Raw genomic sequence first — 13,689 nt, forward strand, 5'->3', positions numbered from 1 at the left:
ATGCTTCAGAGACTTTGCTATTACCACACCTTCAGAGACTTTGCTATTATCACAAATTTTAGCTATACTCAAGCTAGAATAAAACAATCAAGAGTTACATAATAAAAATTAACCGAGAAGAATCATGAAAAAATCCACAGATATAAGAGAACATTACATAAAAAAACTATATATGCAAGGGATTACGCGCTTCCTTACAGCTATTCTATAGCCCACTTTAAAAACAAAAAAAATAGTGACAAGAAGTTACTTCAGTTCTGTCATTGATTGACGTTGACGTAAGTAAAGTCATTGAAACAAGAATAAAAAATGTGAGTGAATGTTTATTTTTGACGCAAATTAAATGTAGTTTAGTTTCAGTTCAGCCAAATATCTTCAAAATGTACTCCAGGATCAAGCTAAAGTACGTAATTCTTAGTCGTATTACATAACTTAAAGTATCATGACTAAAATTAAATTTTTGTGAATTTTTTCAGTTGGTGCAGCTGTACCGGTGCTCCTGGTGTGTTCTGTAGATATTTGAGCTCTGCTGAAATCTCCACTGCATTACGACCATTCTACTTCAGCGTCCACCCCGACCTTTTCGGAAAATATCCAGAGCAAAGGGTAACTAAATAAATATTCAAGTATTCATTTTTTATTAGCAAGTACCCACAACATGTGTGTGATATTGCTAAAATCTCTGCATTTGGTTTTGAAATCTTAATCACTAATGATACACTCTAAAGGTGCAACTAAATCAACTGTCCACCCATGCCTGGCCACAGGCTATGGCCAGCCTTTGGCCAGAATGTAGATAGAATGAGCATTTGTTCCTTTTAAATTAACACACACCTTGCTAGCATATTGGTAGTTCACTGACTTCTAAAGCTAAATTTGGAGGTTCATTGTTTCAAACTTTGTGCTTACCCTACAAAAAAATTATGTTAATCTTATGATAGATCAAAGCACAAATTAATCAACTTTTTTTAAATTATACAGAAAGTGAATGAAAACTCATTGCAACAGTTAAGTGCCTTGCTTGAGGCTCAGCAAGCCAGCAGGAGACTGGCAGTACCACCACTACCTTTTTATCTGAGACAAAAAGATATGCCAGAAGGTTAGTATAACTCATCATCATTTACTTATCATCTTATTTAATTTTGTATTCAATCACTGAGTAAAAATAAGTTTCTATTAAAAAGTTTACTAAAAAGTTATTGTTACTAAGCAGTTCATGTGAGCTGGTTCACATTTAATGATATTTTATTTTTAAATTGTTGCAATTGCAGACTCAACTGATAACCTAAAAACTTTTTTAATGTTTTACTTTTCAGTCAACTGTAAAAATATTGTTTAATTAATAAATAAAGCTATGTAAAATATCTAATAATTAACACAGGTCTATATCGGAGACATAACATCATATAATAAAATTAGGCTATAAGATGTTAGATGCTTTTAGGCAAAATAAATAAAATTTGACACCAGTGTTAGCAATTACACGATTAAAAGAAGGGTGATAAGATTTATCTGCATAATTAATGTTTTAGGTAAATTCAAGTTAGTAAAAATACAACTAAATGGAAGCAATCCTCGGGACACTGTAGTCAAAGTTTTGAATGCATGTGAAATGTCAACAACCTATGTGGACAAAATACCAAGAAATCAGAAACCACCAGATTTGAGGTAACTATGCTTTTTTGAACTCCAAAATGAATCAAGCTGAATGTCCTATTTAATAAAGGGTGGATTTTAAATCAAAAGCATGAAAAAAAATATAAAAATATTCTTCATATGTAATTAACTGGTCCCACTGCTGAGTAAAAGCCTCCCCTCTTTGTTTCCAACCACTTCTATTCCTCGCCAGTTGATTAATATGAGTTTATATTAGTGATTATCTAAACAAATATAATTTTCAGTTTCAGTAAAGCAGATTTCAACAAAGCATATCAAGAATTCTCAGAAAACTTTAATGATGCAACTCGAATAAAAAGGAGAGTGGAAGAAAAAAAGATAAATATAGATAATATTGTGTAAGTTGTTTTAAGCTTGAGAAGAAATCAATAAATCAATAAAAACAGTACTGAGATTCTTACAATTTCATTTTTTGGTTTTCAGGAACTGGGTTATAGATAACAGCACATTAGCTAGAGAAAAATATGAATCAACAAGTGCAACAAGAGAACAAGTGAAGAGCTTAATAGACCACTTAGTCAATACATATGGTATAAAACAAGTTCGTAATCATACATACAGGGGAACTTTATAGAAATTCCATTGTATGCATTCTTTATCTCCCAGTATTAAGATCTATACTTTTCATTGTCATTAAATTCATATTACAAATACTGAAGTGTGAATGAGATATAGTGTGTACTTTTGTTAAGCCCTAAATGTACTCGCGCTTTGAAACGCGAATGTAGATGCTTTCGCTCAGTATAATCTGCACAGATAATCATAGTATCTTAGCCCGAGCTTATCAAGGGCTGCAGGAAGCTATGAGACAAACAGCATTTTTAAATTCAATTTTATTTAGTCTTGCCTAATAGATTAATAATAGAATAACTCATAGTATAATGTGTTTTGCAGGTCAGATACGAAAGTGGATGGAATATAAGCCATATCAGAGGAGCTCTTCAAAGTCTCAAGTCTTTGGCTACACAGCATACTAGTGTTATGTCTAATTTGGAAGGTATTGTTATTTGGATTTGTACTCTTATTAGACAATATTACAACCAGTTATCTATTCAAAACCGAAAATTGGAAAGCGTAACCTGGGTTCCGACGCTCAACGGCTGGGGAAGACACCGAGGGAAGCTCAGTTGACAGAGAGATCTGTAGACATATGCATAATACAAATATGCTGTAAGCAACAATATATAGGCAACAACAGTATTCTTAAATAAAGCTAACATCAGGTAAAAATACAGCTCAGTCTTTATAGTTTGAAGATTTCTTTTCAAACGGACCCTGGGTGTCTTGGCTACTCAGCCGAGAAAGCTATCGAGAATAGGTACACTCTGATAAATGACCTAAACTTCAAAGAATTATAACCATGAAGCTGATCAAATCAAATGTGCACAATACATCAGTGTTACATGTGTTGTCTATGGTAACATTTTGTTTATTCCCAGGCAGAATTCTAGCTCTCGGAGCATTCACTGGAGTTAGTTTAGATGGAGAAGTGTATCTAAACATTATTGACGTTAGAAACGAATGGCTTTCTGTAAGTACATTAGCTAGTTTTGTCAATCTTTTATACATGCACATACTCTCGCTTCGCGGGTATATATAAAATAAATTTATATGTGTTGGTGTAGGGTAGATATGTCCTTAACTATCCTTCGGGTTGATAACTTCCAACAATGACAACTTCCAAAATCTATTTAATTGTTTAAACCATTTTTTAAAATAGCTGTTTAATTCCCACTGCTGGGCAAAAGCCTCCCCTAATATTTAGGTATTTTTTATTTTCAGTTAATAAAGAAAGTGAGTCAAGAAGATGCCGCGCTTATTTCCATACCAAATTATGAGGAAACTTTATCAGGAATCCTTCGAGATATTCACGTCCGTAGAAGGTAATGTAAAATTAGATCTTAGGTCAATGAATTACGATCTTAAATCGAATAACTTTTCTTATTACTCCGACATTCCTACTAAATATTTTTTATTTACTCCCACAAGAAAAATAATATAATAATTCTATACATGATTGTTGTAGAAAGTTCATGCCGAAAGTGTCAGCGTCACAATACTGCAACCACCTGAGACAACTAGTGACATCTATTGGCGACTTTTACGGGCGCGGTCACAAGTTTCCTGAATCTATACCAAATTCCCTTAGCAAATATGAAATTGTTGTCGAACCGTAAGTTTTAATTTATTAAATTGATTTCCTCGAATCTTATTAGATAAACGTGTTGCTAATTCCATTTGAAGGGTAATATGTATATGCAGAAGTGGGTAGTTGTCTGTGTATAAAAAAAATGCGTTTACATAATTAAACACGAAAATTATATGTATTTCTAATTTGTCAATTTAAACATTACCATTAAGTATTCTAGTATAATGAAAACACTTTTTAACCAACATTTGTGATATTTGAGTCCCATATATTTTTTTGTTTTTGATACATGGAATAGAAGTATGTAGTAAGTATTAGTATTTGAATAATAGGAGAATACTCCAAAGTACATCACAGATGGCCTTAAAAGTGTCAATATGCGTGTCAATAAGTGATCGAATGCCATTGTTTTCAGAGAAGCGGGACCTCTAATGGTGTCCCCGACCGGACAGTTCATAACGCCGGCGTCGTGCCCCGCCGCAGAGCTCGTGGCCTTCATCGGCGAACACATCGACGATGCCACCTTACGTATGACCGAATACAGCATGTAAGTTTAGAATGTTTCCCCCAAACCCCCGCCCCCACACACACTCACAAATCACAGTCGAATCTTCAAAATGTTAAGGTTATTTTTTACGCTCCAGAAACAAACACATCGAGAAGGCTCTGTACAAGGAAGTGAAAGAGAGATTCGGTCTCCTCGAGCTCCACAAAGATGACAGCATCACCCCAGCACTGATGATCCTGTGCTGCCAGAGATTGCTCACGCGGGCTGATAAACTACACTCGGTAAGGTTACTGCTTTAACTTTACTCTTAGGGTGAGTTGCACAGTTAAATTTGACCTTAATTTTAACCGGCGCGCCGCTGATGTTTGGAAAAAATTAAAGTTAACGTCGAATTTGACGGTGCAACCTACCGTCTCTCTTTTCGATTGTGTTATTGCTATTACTGGTGTCAAGTTTCATTCAAGGCGCCCAAATGCATCTCACATGACGCATTGATTTACTCAACCAATCTTCTTGAAATTTTGCATACATGATCTAGTTTGAAGTAATCAAATGTACCCTATGTCTTTTACATACGGTGCACTTCATTCCGAAAAAATCACTATCTATATCCTTGGAAAATTCACGCGGGCGAAGACGCGGGCAAAAACTAGTATTGAATAAAACATAGCAACCATTTCAGAACAAAACTATATAAATGACAGGACGTCGCGAAAGCTTAACTTTTAAAATTTGTGTTTTTGTTTCAGAAACTACAAGGGAACATACTTTATATAACTCACTATTACTCTGTGCTATCGGACGGCGTGCTGTGTATTCCCTGGGATTTCAAGTAGAACGACCATGACATGCCTGCGGCCGCCTCCTTACAAGACCATAGACAATAACTAGATTCTTTTATCGAATGAGATAAAGTTTGCATTTTTCCTAGAATATTTGTTAGAGAATATCAAAATACATTTAGACAAATAATTAATAAACATATAAGATAATTGAAAGTTTTGAAAGGTTTTGAAAAAAAAGTATTCTTACACGACACGGTATCTATCTCCCGCCGTGCGTGAGTCAGTCGCAAATTGTAAGATTTTTAAAAAGAAATAATATGTGCGTTGACCGGATTTCTAACCTCTTTACAAGTTTATAAATAATATGATCACTTGATCAGGAAATTTATTCAATAAAACATGTAATACTTACACATTGCTATATTTAAAAACATAAGAACAGTCTTATAGAGTCGCAAAAAATAAGTAATTTACAATATTGCAATCATAGAAAATACTATATATATTTTTAAGCAGAAACATTGTGATATATGTGATAGTTATTCAATTTTTTTTATTTACAAAATATATACATCTCCACTAAATAAGTTGATAATGTGATTGAGAAATAAGTATAATATTATTATCAGCATCAAATTGAACGGTAAAAATAAAAAAAATAGTAAATATCACTGCTTCTTATTTTGCTGTATGATCACCAGTTTGTTCCTCTCCTTGGTGACTTTAGCGACAGGTAAATTTGTTGCTGGCATCAGTTGCCGTAAATTTTGACTAGGTATCACAGGGGCCTGTGAATAAAAACACTAATTATACTATGATATAAACACACCGACAGAACACTAATTATAAGTGATGATGGATGGTAGTAACTATACACTCATTCACTCAAAGTATACTGAACAAAGAGCTTTGGATAAAGTCTGCGTAATTCTTACACATATAAAACAGAATCCTCTGCCGCGTCTGTCTGTCTGTGCGCGATAAACTCAAATAACTTGTCTGTCTGTTCTGTTCGCGACAAACTCAGAAAACCTTTTCACCAATAGATAGTTAAAAAGTTTCTTAGTGGAAAATATAATAAATAACCAAGTGACGTCGGACCTGACAAATATTAATAAAAACTAGTGACCCGACCCGGATTTGGGTAAAACCATAATCTAGGGGCACGGCAGTGCCCCCCAAGTCGAGCAAACAAAGCGGCTCGGCGGCGGCCGTACCATCCTTTATATACATCTTTCCTCAGGAATTACACCATCTATAAGTAAAAGTTTTTGTGTTTATCGCGTTCATACATACAGCAGTTCAGGACTTCTTTTTAAAATATGTAAGAATAAAGATAGATTAAGCGTTTACCGGTGGACAGCGGGCCAGCAGCTTCATGCGGTCGACGAGTCGCATCGCGTCGTCTGTGTCGGAGTCCGTGGTGACTCCCAGTGCCAGCGCTCCGCCGGTGTCCAAGTACTTATGCACGGATTGGAAGTGTCTGGAACGAAAGAGGAATTTCACTCATTTATTTCATACAATACAACCAACGCTAAGAATCGATTTTCGAACAGTGGAAAAAATGCAGGAAAAATATGAACCATTTAGCTCTGTGCTGATGCTTGATTATCAAACTTTATGCAAGATTTTGACCATGAAGCTCTATGCTAATGTTTCAGTGTAGTACAATGTATAGAGCGGTGTTACCTGGTGGTGTGGGGCGCGTGTCGCGCGCGATGGCGCCACACGGCGGCGGCGCGCGCGCGCCACAGCGCCGCCTCGTCGCTGGCGGCCGCCGCGCCCGCCTCCAGCGCCGCGCATGCGCTGCGCAGGTCCACCACCTGTCACAACAACACTTTATGAGACGCTTTGTACCCGAACACTAGCGCCACCATCACATTTTTTTAAATATCTTAGCAAAAATATTCTCTTTCTGTTTCGTCTACGCGAATTCCCAAAACTCAAGAAATCATCCCATGAATCCCAGTAATCTAGCATTTATGCTTGTTTGACATCCTCCTTTCCATTCTACGAACCACACAACATACATATTTTCCGATTACTAATAAATAACTGACACCTATGTACCTTTTGGAAATATTTATACAGCAATGTTTTCATCTCATCATGTGACAACTTGTCGAGTCGGGCCATTAACATCTGTTCCCCCCGTGTCCTGGAGTCCCTGTTGTCTTGTGAGTCTGACAATGATGCTGATGGTGACTTCCCACAGATCAAGTTGTTTTTGTATTCTATTGCCGTGTCTATGGCCTCGATAGCCTCTTCACATTCAAGCAATTTCCTTTCCTGAAATTAATATTTTATTAAGACCAAGACTTGAGCACTATTAATTATAGCATATGAATATTATTTTATTTCCTTGAAAACAAAAACGAAATTATGACAAGGTCTAAAAATATATTGTTTTAAGTTTGAACACAATCAATACTATCCTAGTGTGTGTGGACATTCAGTAGGCGTAGAAAAGAAATATATAAGATTCCGCTCTGAATTTGTGATCAGCCACGTGCCTATCTTCACCTTCTTTAGGAATGTTATTGTTGCCTGTTAGCCTTTCAACCCTTACGTAATTATGACAAAGTAGAAACCACACGCCGCAATGAAATAAGTAAGTGAAATAGTGTAAGGCTATAATTTAACTAAACTATAATTTCTTGAAGAAGAAAATTATAGATTTTCTAATAAACTTTTCATTCCACCAGTAAAATATTTACCTCTGAATCAGACAATGATTTGTAAATTTTCCTCTTGTGCCCAAGACTACACCTCTGCTCATGTAAACATTCCCTTGTTTTCCTCAGATTCTTAATTTCCTTCCTGAGCATTAATTCTTTCTCCTTCGACAACTCCATACTCTCCAAATCATTTGTCTTTTCTTTCAATATACTGTCCAGATGAGTAATCCTATTTGTGAAATGTTTCAGAGTATTTGTTTTCACATCTTTAAAGTCAACAGAACTTTCTGACAATTCGTCAAGTTTTAACTTATCCTTTACTAGCTCCACATCTAATGTGTTCTTACGTTTCTCATCCTTACGAATCTGCCTTTTTATCTGTTCTATCTGTTTTTTATATGTTTTTAAGTTTGTTTCATGTCTCCTAATCTCTTTCAAAACATCATGGTCAATACTATTTTCAACCTTATCTAATTTATTGTGAGTATTATGGCTTACAGATTTGGTCAAGTCATGAATCAATCTTTCCTTAGCAATGCAAAGATTTATAAGCTCTTTGAGCTGAGATTGGCTGCTACTTATTTCTTTTGAAAGCTTTCTCGCCAATATTTGCTTTTGAGTATACTTTTCCTTGGTCACTTTGTACTTTTTGCATATTTCATCCATTTTAGGAGAATCAATCATTTTTAGTAGCTCTCTTTCGATAAGCTTAGGTTCTGGATCAAGATCTTTTTTATGAGATTCCATAATGATCTTCTGAGATTCAGGGGATATTGCTTTGGCAGCTACTTTTCTGAGAAGTTCCAACTCGGCCCCAGAGAGGCTTTCACCTGGCTGAATGGTCCTCCTGCGGCCAGAGTTTGACTGTGAAGTCATAACAGGCAAAGACTGAGATCCACTTATTTCAGACAGTGTGACATCATCAGAATCAATGTGATTTAGGTACTCCTCACATCTCTCTGTGAATAGCTGATCATTTTTCTCTCTGAAATAATCCATAAATTTTTCCAGCTTATCTTGGAAAACTGTATCTGAATGACTATCTTCTTCAGAATCAGATTCCACATCAGACTCACTGGGTTCACTTGGTTCTGTGTCTTCAGCTATTCGTGGCAGGCCTTGCTTGGGGCCCCCATCTTTGTTGTCTGTTCCAACATCACCGTTCAAACATTCATCACACTCTGCCTTTAAAAACAACCACTCACTAACTTGATTCATATCAGCTTCAGTAATAGATTTTGACTGTAAAATTTTGTTAAAAAGACCCTCAGCATTTGATACCAGTTTAATCCACTGAGCTGTAGCAAACTGTAAGTTGAAGTTATTATCTGTTGGTTGAAGCATAGCCTTTTCCGTATAGACAGGTGTGTTGTTGTCTGCAAACAGGTTGACTGTGACAAAGTTTTTGATGCCCCGGCAGCATAGACACAAATTCAAAATTTTTAATGTGTCTTGGTAATCTTCAGGCTCTGTACTGATGCATCCTATCACCCATGTGAATGCACGTCCACCAAAAGAGTCTCGAAGCATTGCTGTCAATATGCATTGGTCATAATTAATTTGTTTTGGTGGATTGCCTGATAAAAGTTCTTTGATAATGCCCTCTAATGCAAACAGTCCAGGGTCTGGATATGCAGCTAAATCACAAAAGCTAGCTGTAGACATCCTGTGATTCAGAACACCATTTGTGCCGACCCATTTTTGTTCCATACTCACAGTGAATACAGTATGGTTATTGCCCATACATCTTTGCCTCCATCCCAGCTGCAGATATTGGAAGGCTTCTTCTACATTACAGCACCGAACCAAGCCAGCTCCAAGTACATCAAATATATTGTTGTTGACAACTTGCATCCATGTGATATGAAGTATGAACTCTCTTTCAGGCATCTGGTTCAGTTTATGAAAGATTTCTGTGAGAAATCTTGGCACAATACCTTGATCACACTCACTGTGAATGCACTCAAAACCTGAAATAAATGTGAAATAAAAGCTGTTATAAAAAGATATGTTGTAAGTGAAATTTGATTTAAACTCTAAAATTTTAGATCATTATTGGTGTTACTCGTGAATGCCAGTAAAAGAGACCAATTATACAAATTATCACAAACAAACACTCAAAAGTTTATAATCATTTTAACTAATTTCAATAATTTTAAATAATGCCTTACCTGGACCAAATAAAGTATATGTTTTTCCTGTTTTAGGCTGTCCAAATACAACAACAGATGTGTCACAGCCATCAAGAAAACAGTTGATTTGTGGTATCATAAAGGAATTAAACAAATGTGGCTGAGTGCAGTCTACTGGTAAGGCTCTATTCACGTGAAATGTTTGTCCGCTCTCAGTTATCACTATTTGAGTAACTGGATTGCTGAAAATACATTGTGTAGAATCTGCCAAGCTTGGAGGCTTCAGCCTCACCGCAATTTGCACTGGAATATCCATCGTATTTTTCAAGTCAGAGGTACATCAGCTTGTCGAAACCAGTAAATAGAACCAATTGCCAACAACGTTATTAGAAGTCACTTATTAATAAACTTGATTTTTAAAATTTTTAAATACATTTATGTAAAGCGTATACAACAACAAAGCAAATATTATTTACAACAATCTCCAATGTTAGACACAAATGCCAAGCAAAAGCAAATAGGGGGATGGGATTGGATTGTGGATGACAACACTAGTGATTTCAACAACAATCGATAGGTAACATGCTACATGCTTGCTACGCAAGCTGCGCGTTTCGACATTCGTCATTTTAATTTTTCAAATTTTATCGTCATCAGGAAACCTGTTTCGTAAACCAAATGAAATATATTTAAGATTAAAGGCGACGAGACGACGACATTCATCGATATGGTGGATTTATGCAATGAAAACACAGAGGAACATCTCTATATTAGTAGGTTTTTTTTTGTTTGGCATAACATTATTCATGTCAGTGTCAGATACATTGACAGATTGATGATGACAGATACATTGTCACTAGTGACAAACATATGTTACCAGAATACAATACATAAAAATTACTGTTGTTTATTTGTTTAAAAGATAAATCCTTTGTTTGGTCAAATTATTATCAGTCATTTTATATTAAATACATTATAAAAAAAGTAAATAAAAACCGCCCTTGCTCAGCATATGCCCTAGATCCTGATGTGACAACCATCTTGTGTAGTGTATCAAGGTGAGGCTTGTGAGATCTACGGCGGATGTCGGTTTAAAAAAAACACTGAAAAGAAGTACATTACTAAATTTCTACAGTCCTATAAAGTACAATCATCAAACCTCGCATTAATATGCGGTCTTTGTTGATTATATTATATAATTATTTCATTATAGTGTTGTAGTTTTCCCATAAAACAGGATTACTCAATTTTCTTCTCATGGATATTGTACGAGACGACTAAGGGATATAGGCAACAATAGCATTCCCAGGGATAGTTATCGCTAGGCAGGCGGTCGGTTATAAAATCAGTGCAAAATTTTCGAAATAGGTATTCCTTATTTTTTACGTTGACCTCAAATGCAAGTAAACTGGAAACCCGTAAAATTGAAGAAAGAGAAATACATTACCTACATATTTGCGTACTTATGTTTGTTAAAACTGCTAATGAAAATTTATCTTTTTTGTGTATGGCAACATTAAGCCTTCTTTTTAGCGATTCTTCTGTGGAGCAAAAGTGGGTTTCTATTTTTGATAAAAATAATCGTATGAAATCAAAGTAAATTTAATGTAAATTATAGTTTTTATTGTTAATAACAGTGGTTTATGTGATATATGTGTAGTTCTAAACGTTATTTTTTTTAAACTCACTCATTGTTGTCAAAATTATCTGAGGTTAGATTCACATCATCACGTTTATTGTGATTGTTTTAGGCTACAACATGAAGCAAATCGTCGCTAACCAAGGGGTCAAAATCCCTGAGGGATTGACTGTTCATGTGAAATCACGACTTGTGACTGTAAAAGGGCCTCGAGGAATTTTGAAGAGGAATTTTAAACATTTGGCTGTGGACATTCGTATGGATGGTCCTCGGTACCTGAAAGTGGAAAAATGGTTCGGTTCGAAGAAAGAACTTGCTGCAGTACGGACTGTATGCTCCCACGTAGAAAACATGATCAAAGGTAAGCAAAGGTTTTGATAGGTATTTGGACCGGTGTTTTTTGGAACCTCTTGTTAGTGTCACGACTGTTTTTTAGATTTGGGATTTTCATATTTGAATATAGACAGTATAAACCACCAACTAGTACTAACAGCCGAACGTTATACTTTCTTAAATTTAAGCTCAGTCAATACCAACTTGAAACGTTTTTGAGGTTAGTTTTGTAATAAGTACATCAACTGCTTAACATTGCTGATAATATTTAGATCACACAATACATATTGGAATTGTCGAGATAATAACATCACTAATATTTTTTTTTTCTTGGATATTTCTGCAATTTTTGAACTTATAGATGGGTTTGCACTACACTTTTCGGAAAAATAGTTGAAACTTGTAAAATGCAAAAGTAGCAATAAACTGTGTGTACAACTTAATCATAAAATGTTAACCATTTGCTGTCTGGCTGATCAAGCAAGTCTCATAGCAATGGGTATATTGAAATGCTGATGATTTAAGTTATTACAGCAATCTTTATAATATTGTATTGGTTCTCCTTGTATGCCATCTTTAGATGTATTTGTCATACATGTGACACATGCTTTTCAAAATAATTATGAGATGAAAAAATTCTGTTCAGTTTTTTCTCCTGAATTATTTATAGTATTTCATCTCATTATGTCTTACTCCAGATTTATTTTATTAAATTTAATTAATTTCAGGTGTAACCAAGGGATTCCAGTACAAGATGAGGGCTGTATATGCTCACTTCCCCATCAACTGTGTTACCACTGAAGGAAACACACTGATTGAAATCCGTAACTTCCTTGGTGAGAAGTACATCCGAAGGGTAAAGATGGCACCTGGAGTCACAGTTGTAAACTCCCCGAAGCAGAAAGATGAACTGATTATTGAAGGCAACTCACTTGAGGATGTATCCAGCTCAGCTGCCCTCATTCAACAGTCAACAACAGTTAAAAACAAAGATATCAGAAAGTTCTTAGATGGGCTCTATGTTTCCGAGAAAACCACTGTTGTGCAGGATGAGATATAATAAGGACATTAAATAGAAAATCTTTATTTTTTTGTTTTATTACATATCTCCTTAATTCTTCAAATAAGATGTATTCAAAATATTGAAAGCACTAATTTGTAGTCTACATTTAATATAAAGTTGAAGTGGTTGTGGTCAGTGGTTAAGACCGTCTGCCTGTGATTGAAAGGTCCCAGGTACAAATCTACTTGTGCCACAATAGTTTGTACTAGTTTTCAAAGACTACTACTTCTGGTGAAGGAAAACATCGTGAGGACGCTACTGGTTGACAGTAATTCATAATATTGATAGTATTGTTCTGCAATCATCTATCGCTAGCATTGATTTGTAATATTAGATCTATCAAGTTTTGTGTCCGTCAGAATGAACGGTTCACTAAGCATATATAATGTTAAACGTATGTTTAAACATTGCTTCTCTTTGCTTTCAATTAAGAAAATTGCTTCCATCGTAAATCCCATTGTACAATAGTGACAATATTGCAGAGCAGTACCAAAACAACACTATCGATATTATATTTCGATTATAGACTATCGAGCGGAACAGATATGCATGCGACGACAACTTGCTACGTTTAAGTCGGTAGGTTACAGCTAGTAAGTCATGTCAGAAGTCTTTAGGCCACGACTTGAATAAAATCCGTCACCAGTGTTAACAATGTCCCATTGGCCGCTTGCCTGACGACAACTCTAGAATGCTATTTTTGTGGCTATCTGCTGCCATGGGTT

General features: G+C 35.5%; 3 protein-coding genes across 4 annotated transcripts; 2 read left to right on the forward strand and 1 right to left on the reverse strand.

The window, feature by feature from the left end:
• The first annotated feature begins 252 nt into the window (after window positions 1-252).
• On the forward strand, window positions 253-5,787 carry LOC128676372 (uncharacterized protein). 2 transcript variants are annotated; one of them, XM_053756456.1, is made up of 13 exons: window positions 253-403; window positions 477-606; window positions 982-1,099; window positions 1,533-1,668; window positions 1,902-2,015; window positions 2,101-2,218; window positions 2,572-2,674; window positions 3,117-3,208; window positions 3,460-3,560; window positions 3,704-3,850; window positions 4,242-4,373; window positions 4,471-4,615; window positions 5,084-5,787. In XM_053756456.1, exons 1-13 carry the CDS (start codon window positions 381-383, stop codon window positions 5,168-5,170), a joined length of 1,446 nt encoding a protein of 481 aa, XP_053612431.1. In that variant the 5' UTR covers window positions 253-380; the 3' UTR covers window positions 5,171-5,787. The 2 variants fall into 2 exon arrangements, with proteins under 2 accessions (XP_053612431.1, XP_053612432.1); XM_053756457.1 differs by having other exon boundaries at window positions 293-311.
• On the reverse strand, window positions 5,525-10,500 carry cos (costa). The gene is made up of 6 exons (XM_053756455.2): window positions 9,969-10,500; window positions 7,837-9,767; window positions 7,190-7,408; window positions 6,809-6,942; window positions 6,473-6,602; window positions 5,525-5,907 (listed from the first exon to the last, which is right to left on the reverse strand). Exons 1-6 carry the CDS (start codon window positions 10,243-10,245, stop codon window positions 5,788-5,790), a joined length of 2,811 nt encoding a protein of 936 aa, XP_053612430.1. The 5' UTR covers window positions 10,246-10,500; the 3' UTR covers window positions 5,525-5,787.
• A 907-nt stretch (window positions 10,501-11,407) lies between these two features.
• Window positions 11,408-12,987, forward strand: RpL9 (Ribosomal protein L9). Its single transcript, XM_053756222.1, has 3 exons — window positions 11,408-11,483; window positions 11,681-11,929; window positions 12,630-12,987. Exons 2-3 carry the CDS (start codon window positions 11,689-11,691, stop codon window positions 12,959-12,961), a joined length of 573 nt encoding a protein of 190 aa, XP_053612197.1. The 5' UTR covers window positions 11,408-11,483; window positions 11,681-11,688; the 3' UTR covers window positions 12,962-12,987.
• Window positions 12,988-13,689: the final 702 nt, after the last annotated feature.

The sequence above is a fragment of the Plodia interpunctella genome, chromosome 16, assembly GCF_027563975.2.
Source record: "Plodia interpunctella isolate USDA-ARS_2022_Savannah chromosome 16, ilPloInte3.2, whole genome shotgun sequence".
Taxonomy (NCBI): Eukaryota; Metazoa; Arthropoda; class Insecta; order Lepidoptera; family Pyralidae; genus Plodia; species Plodia interpunctella.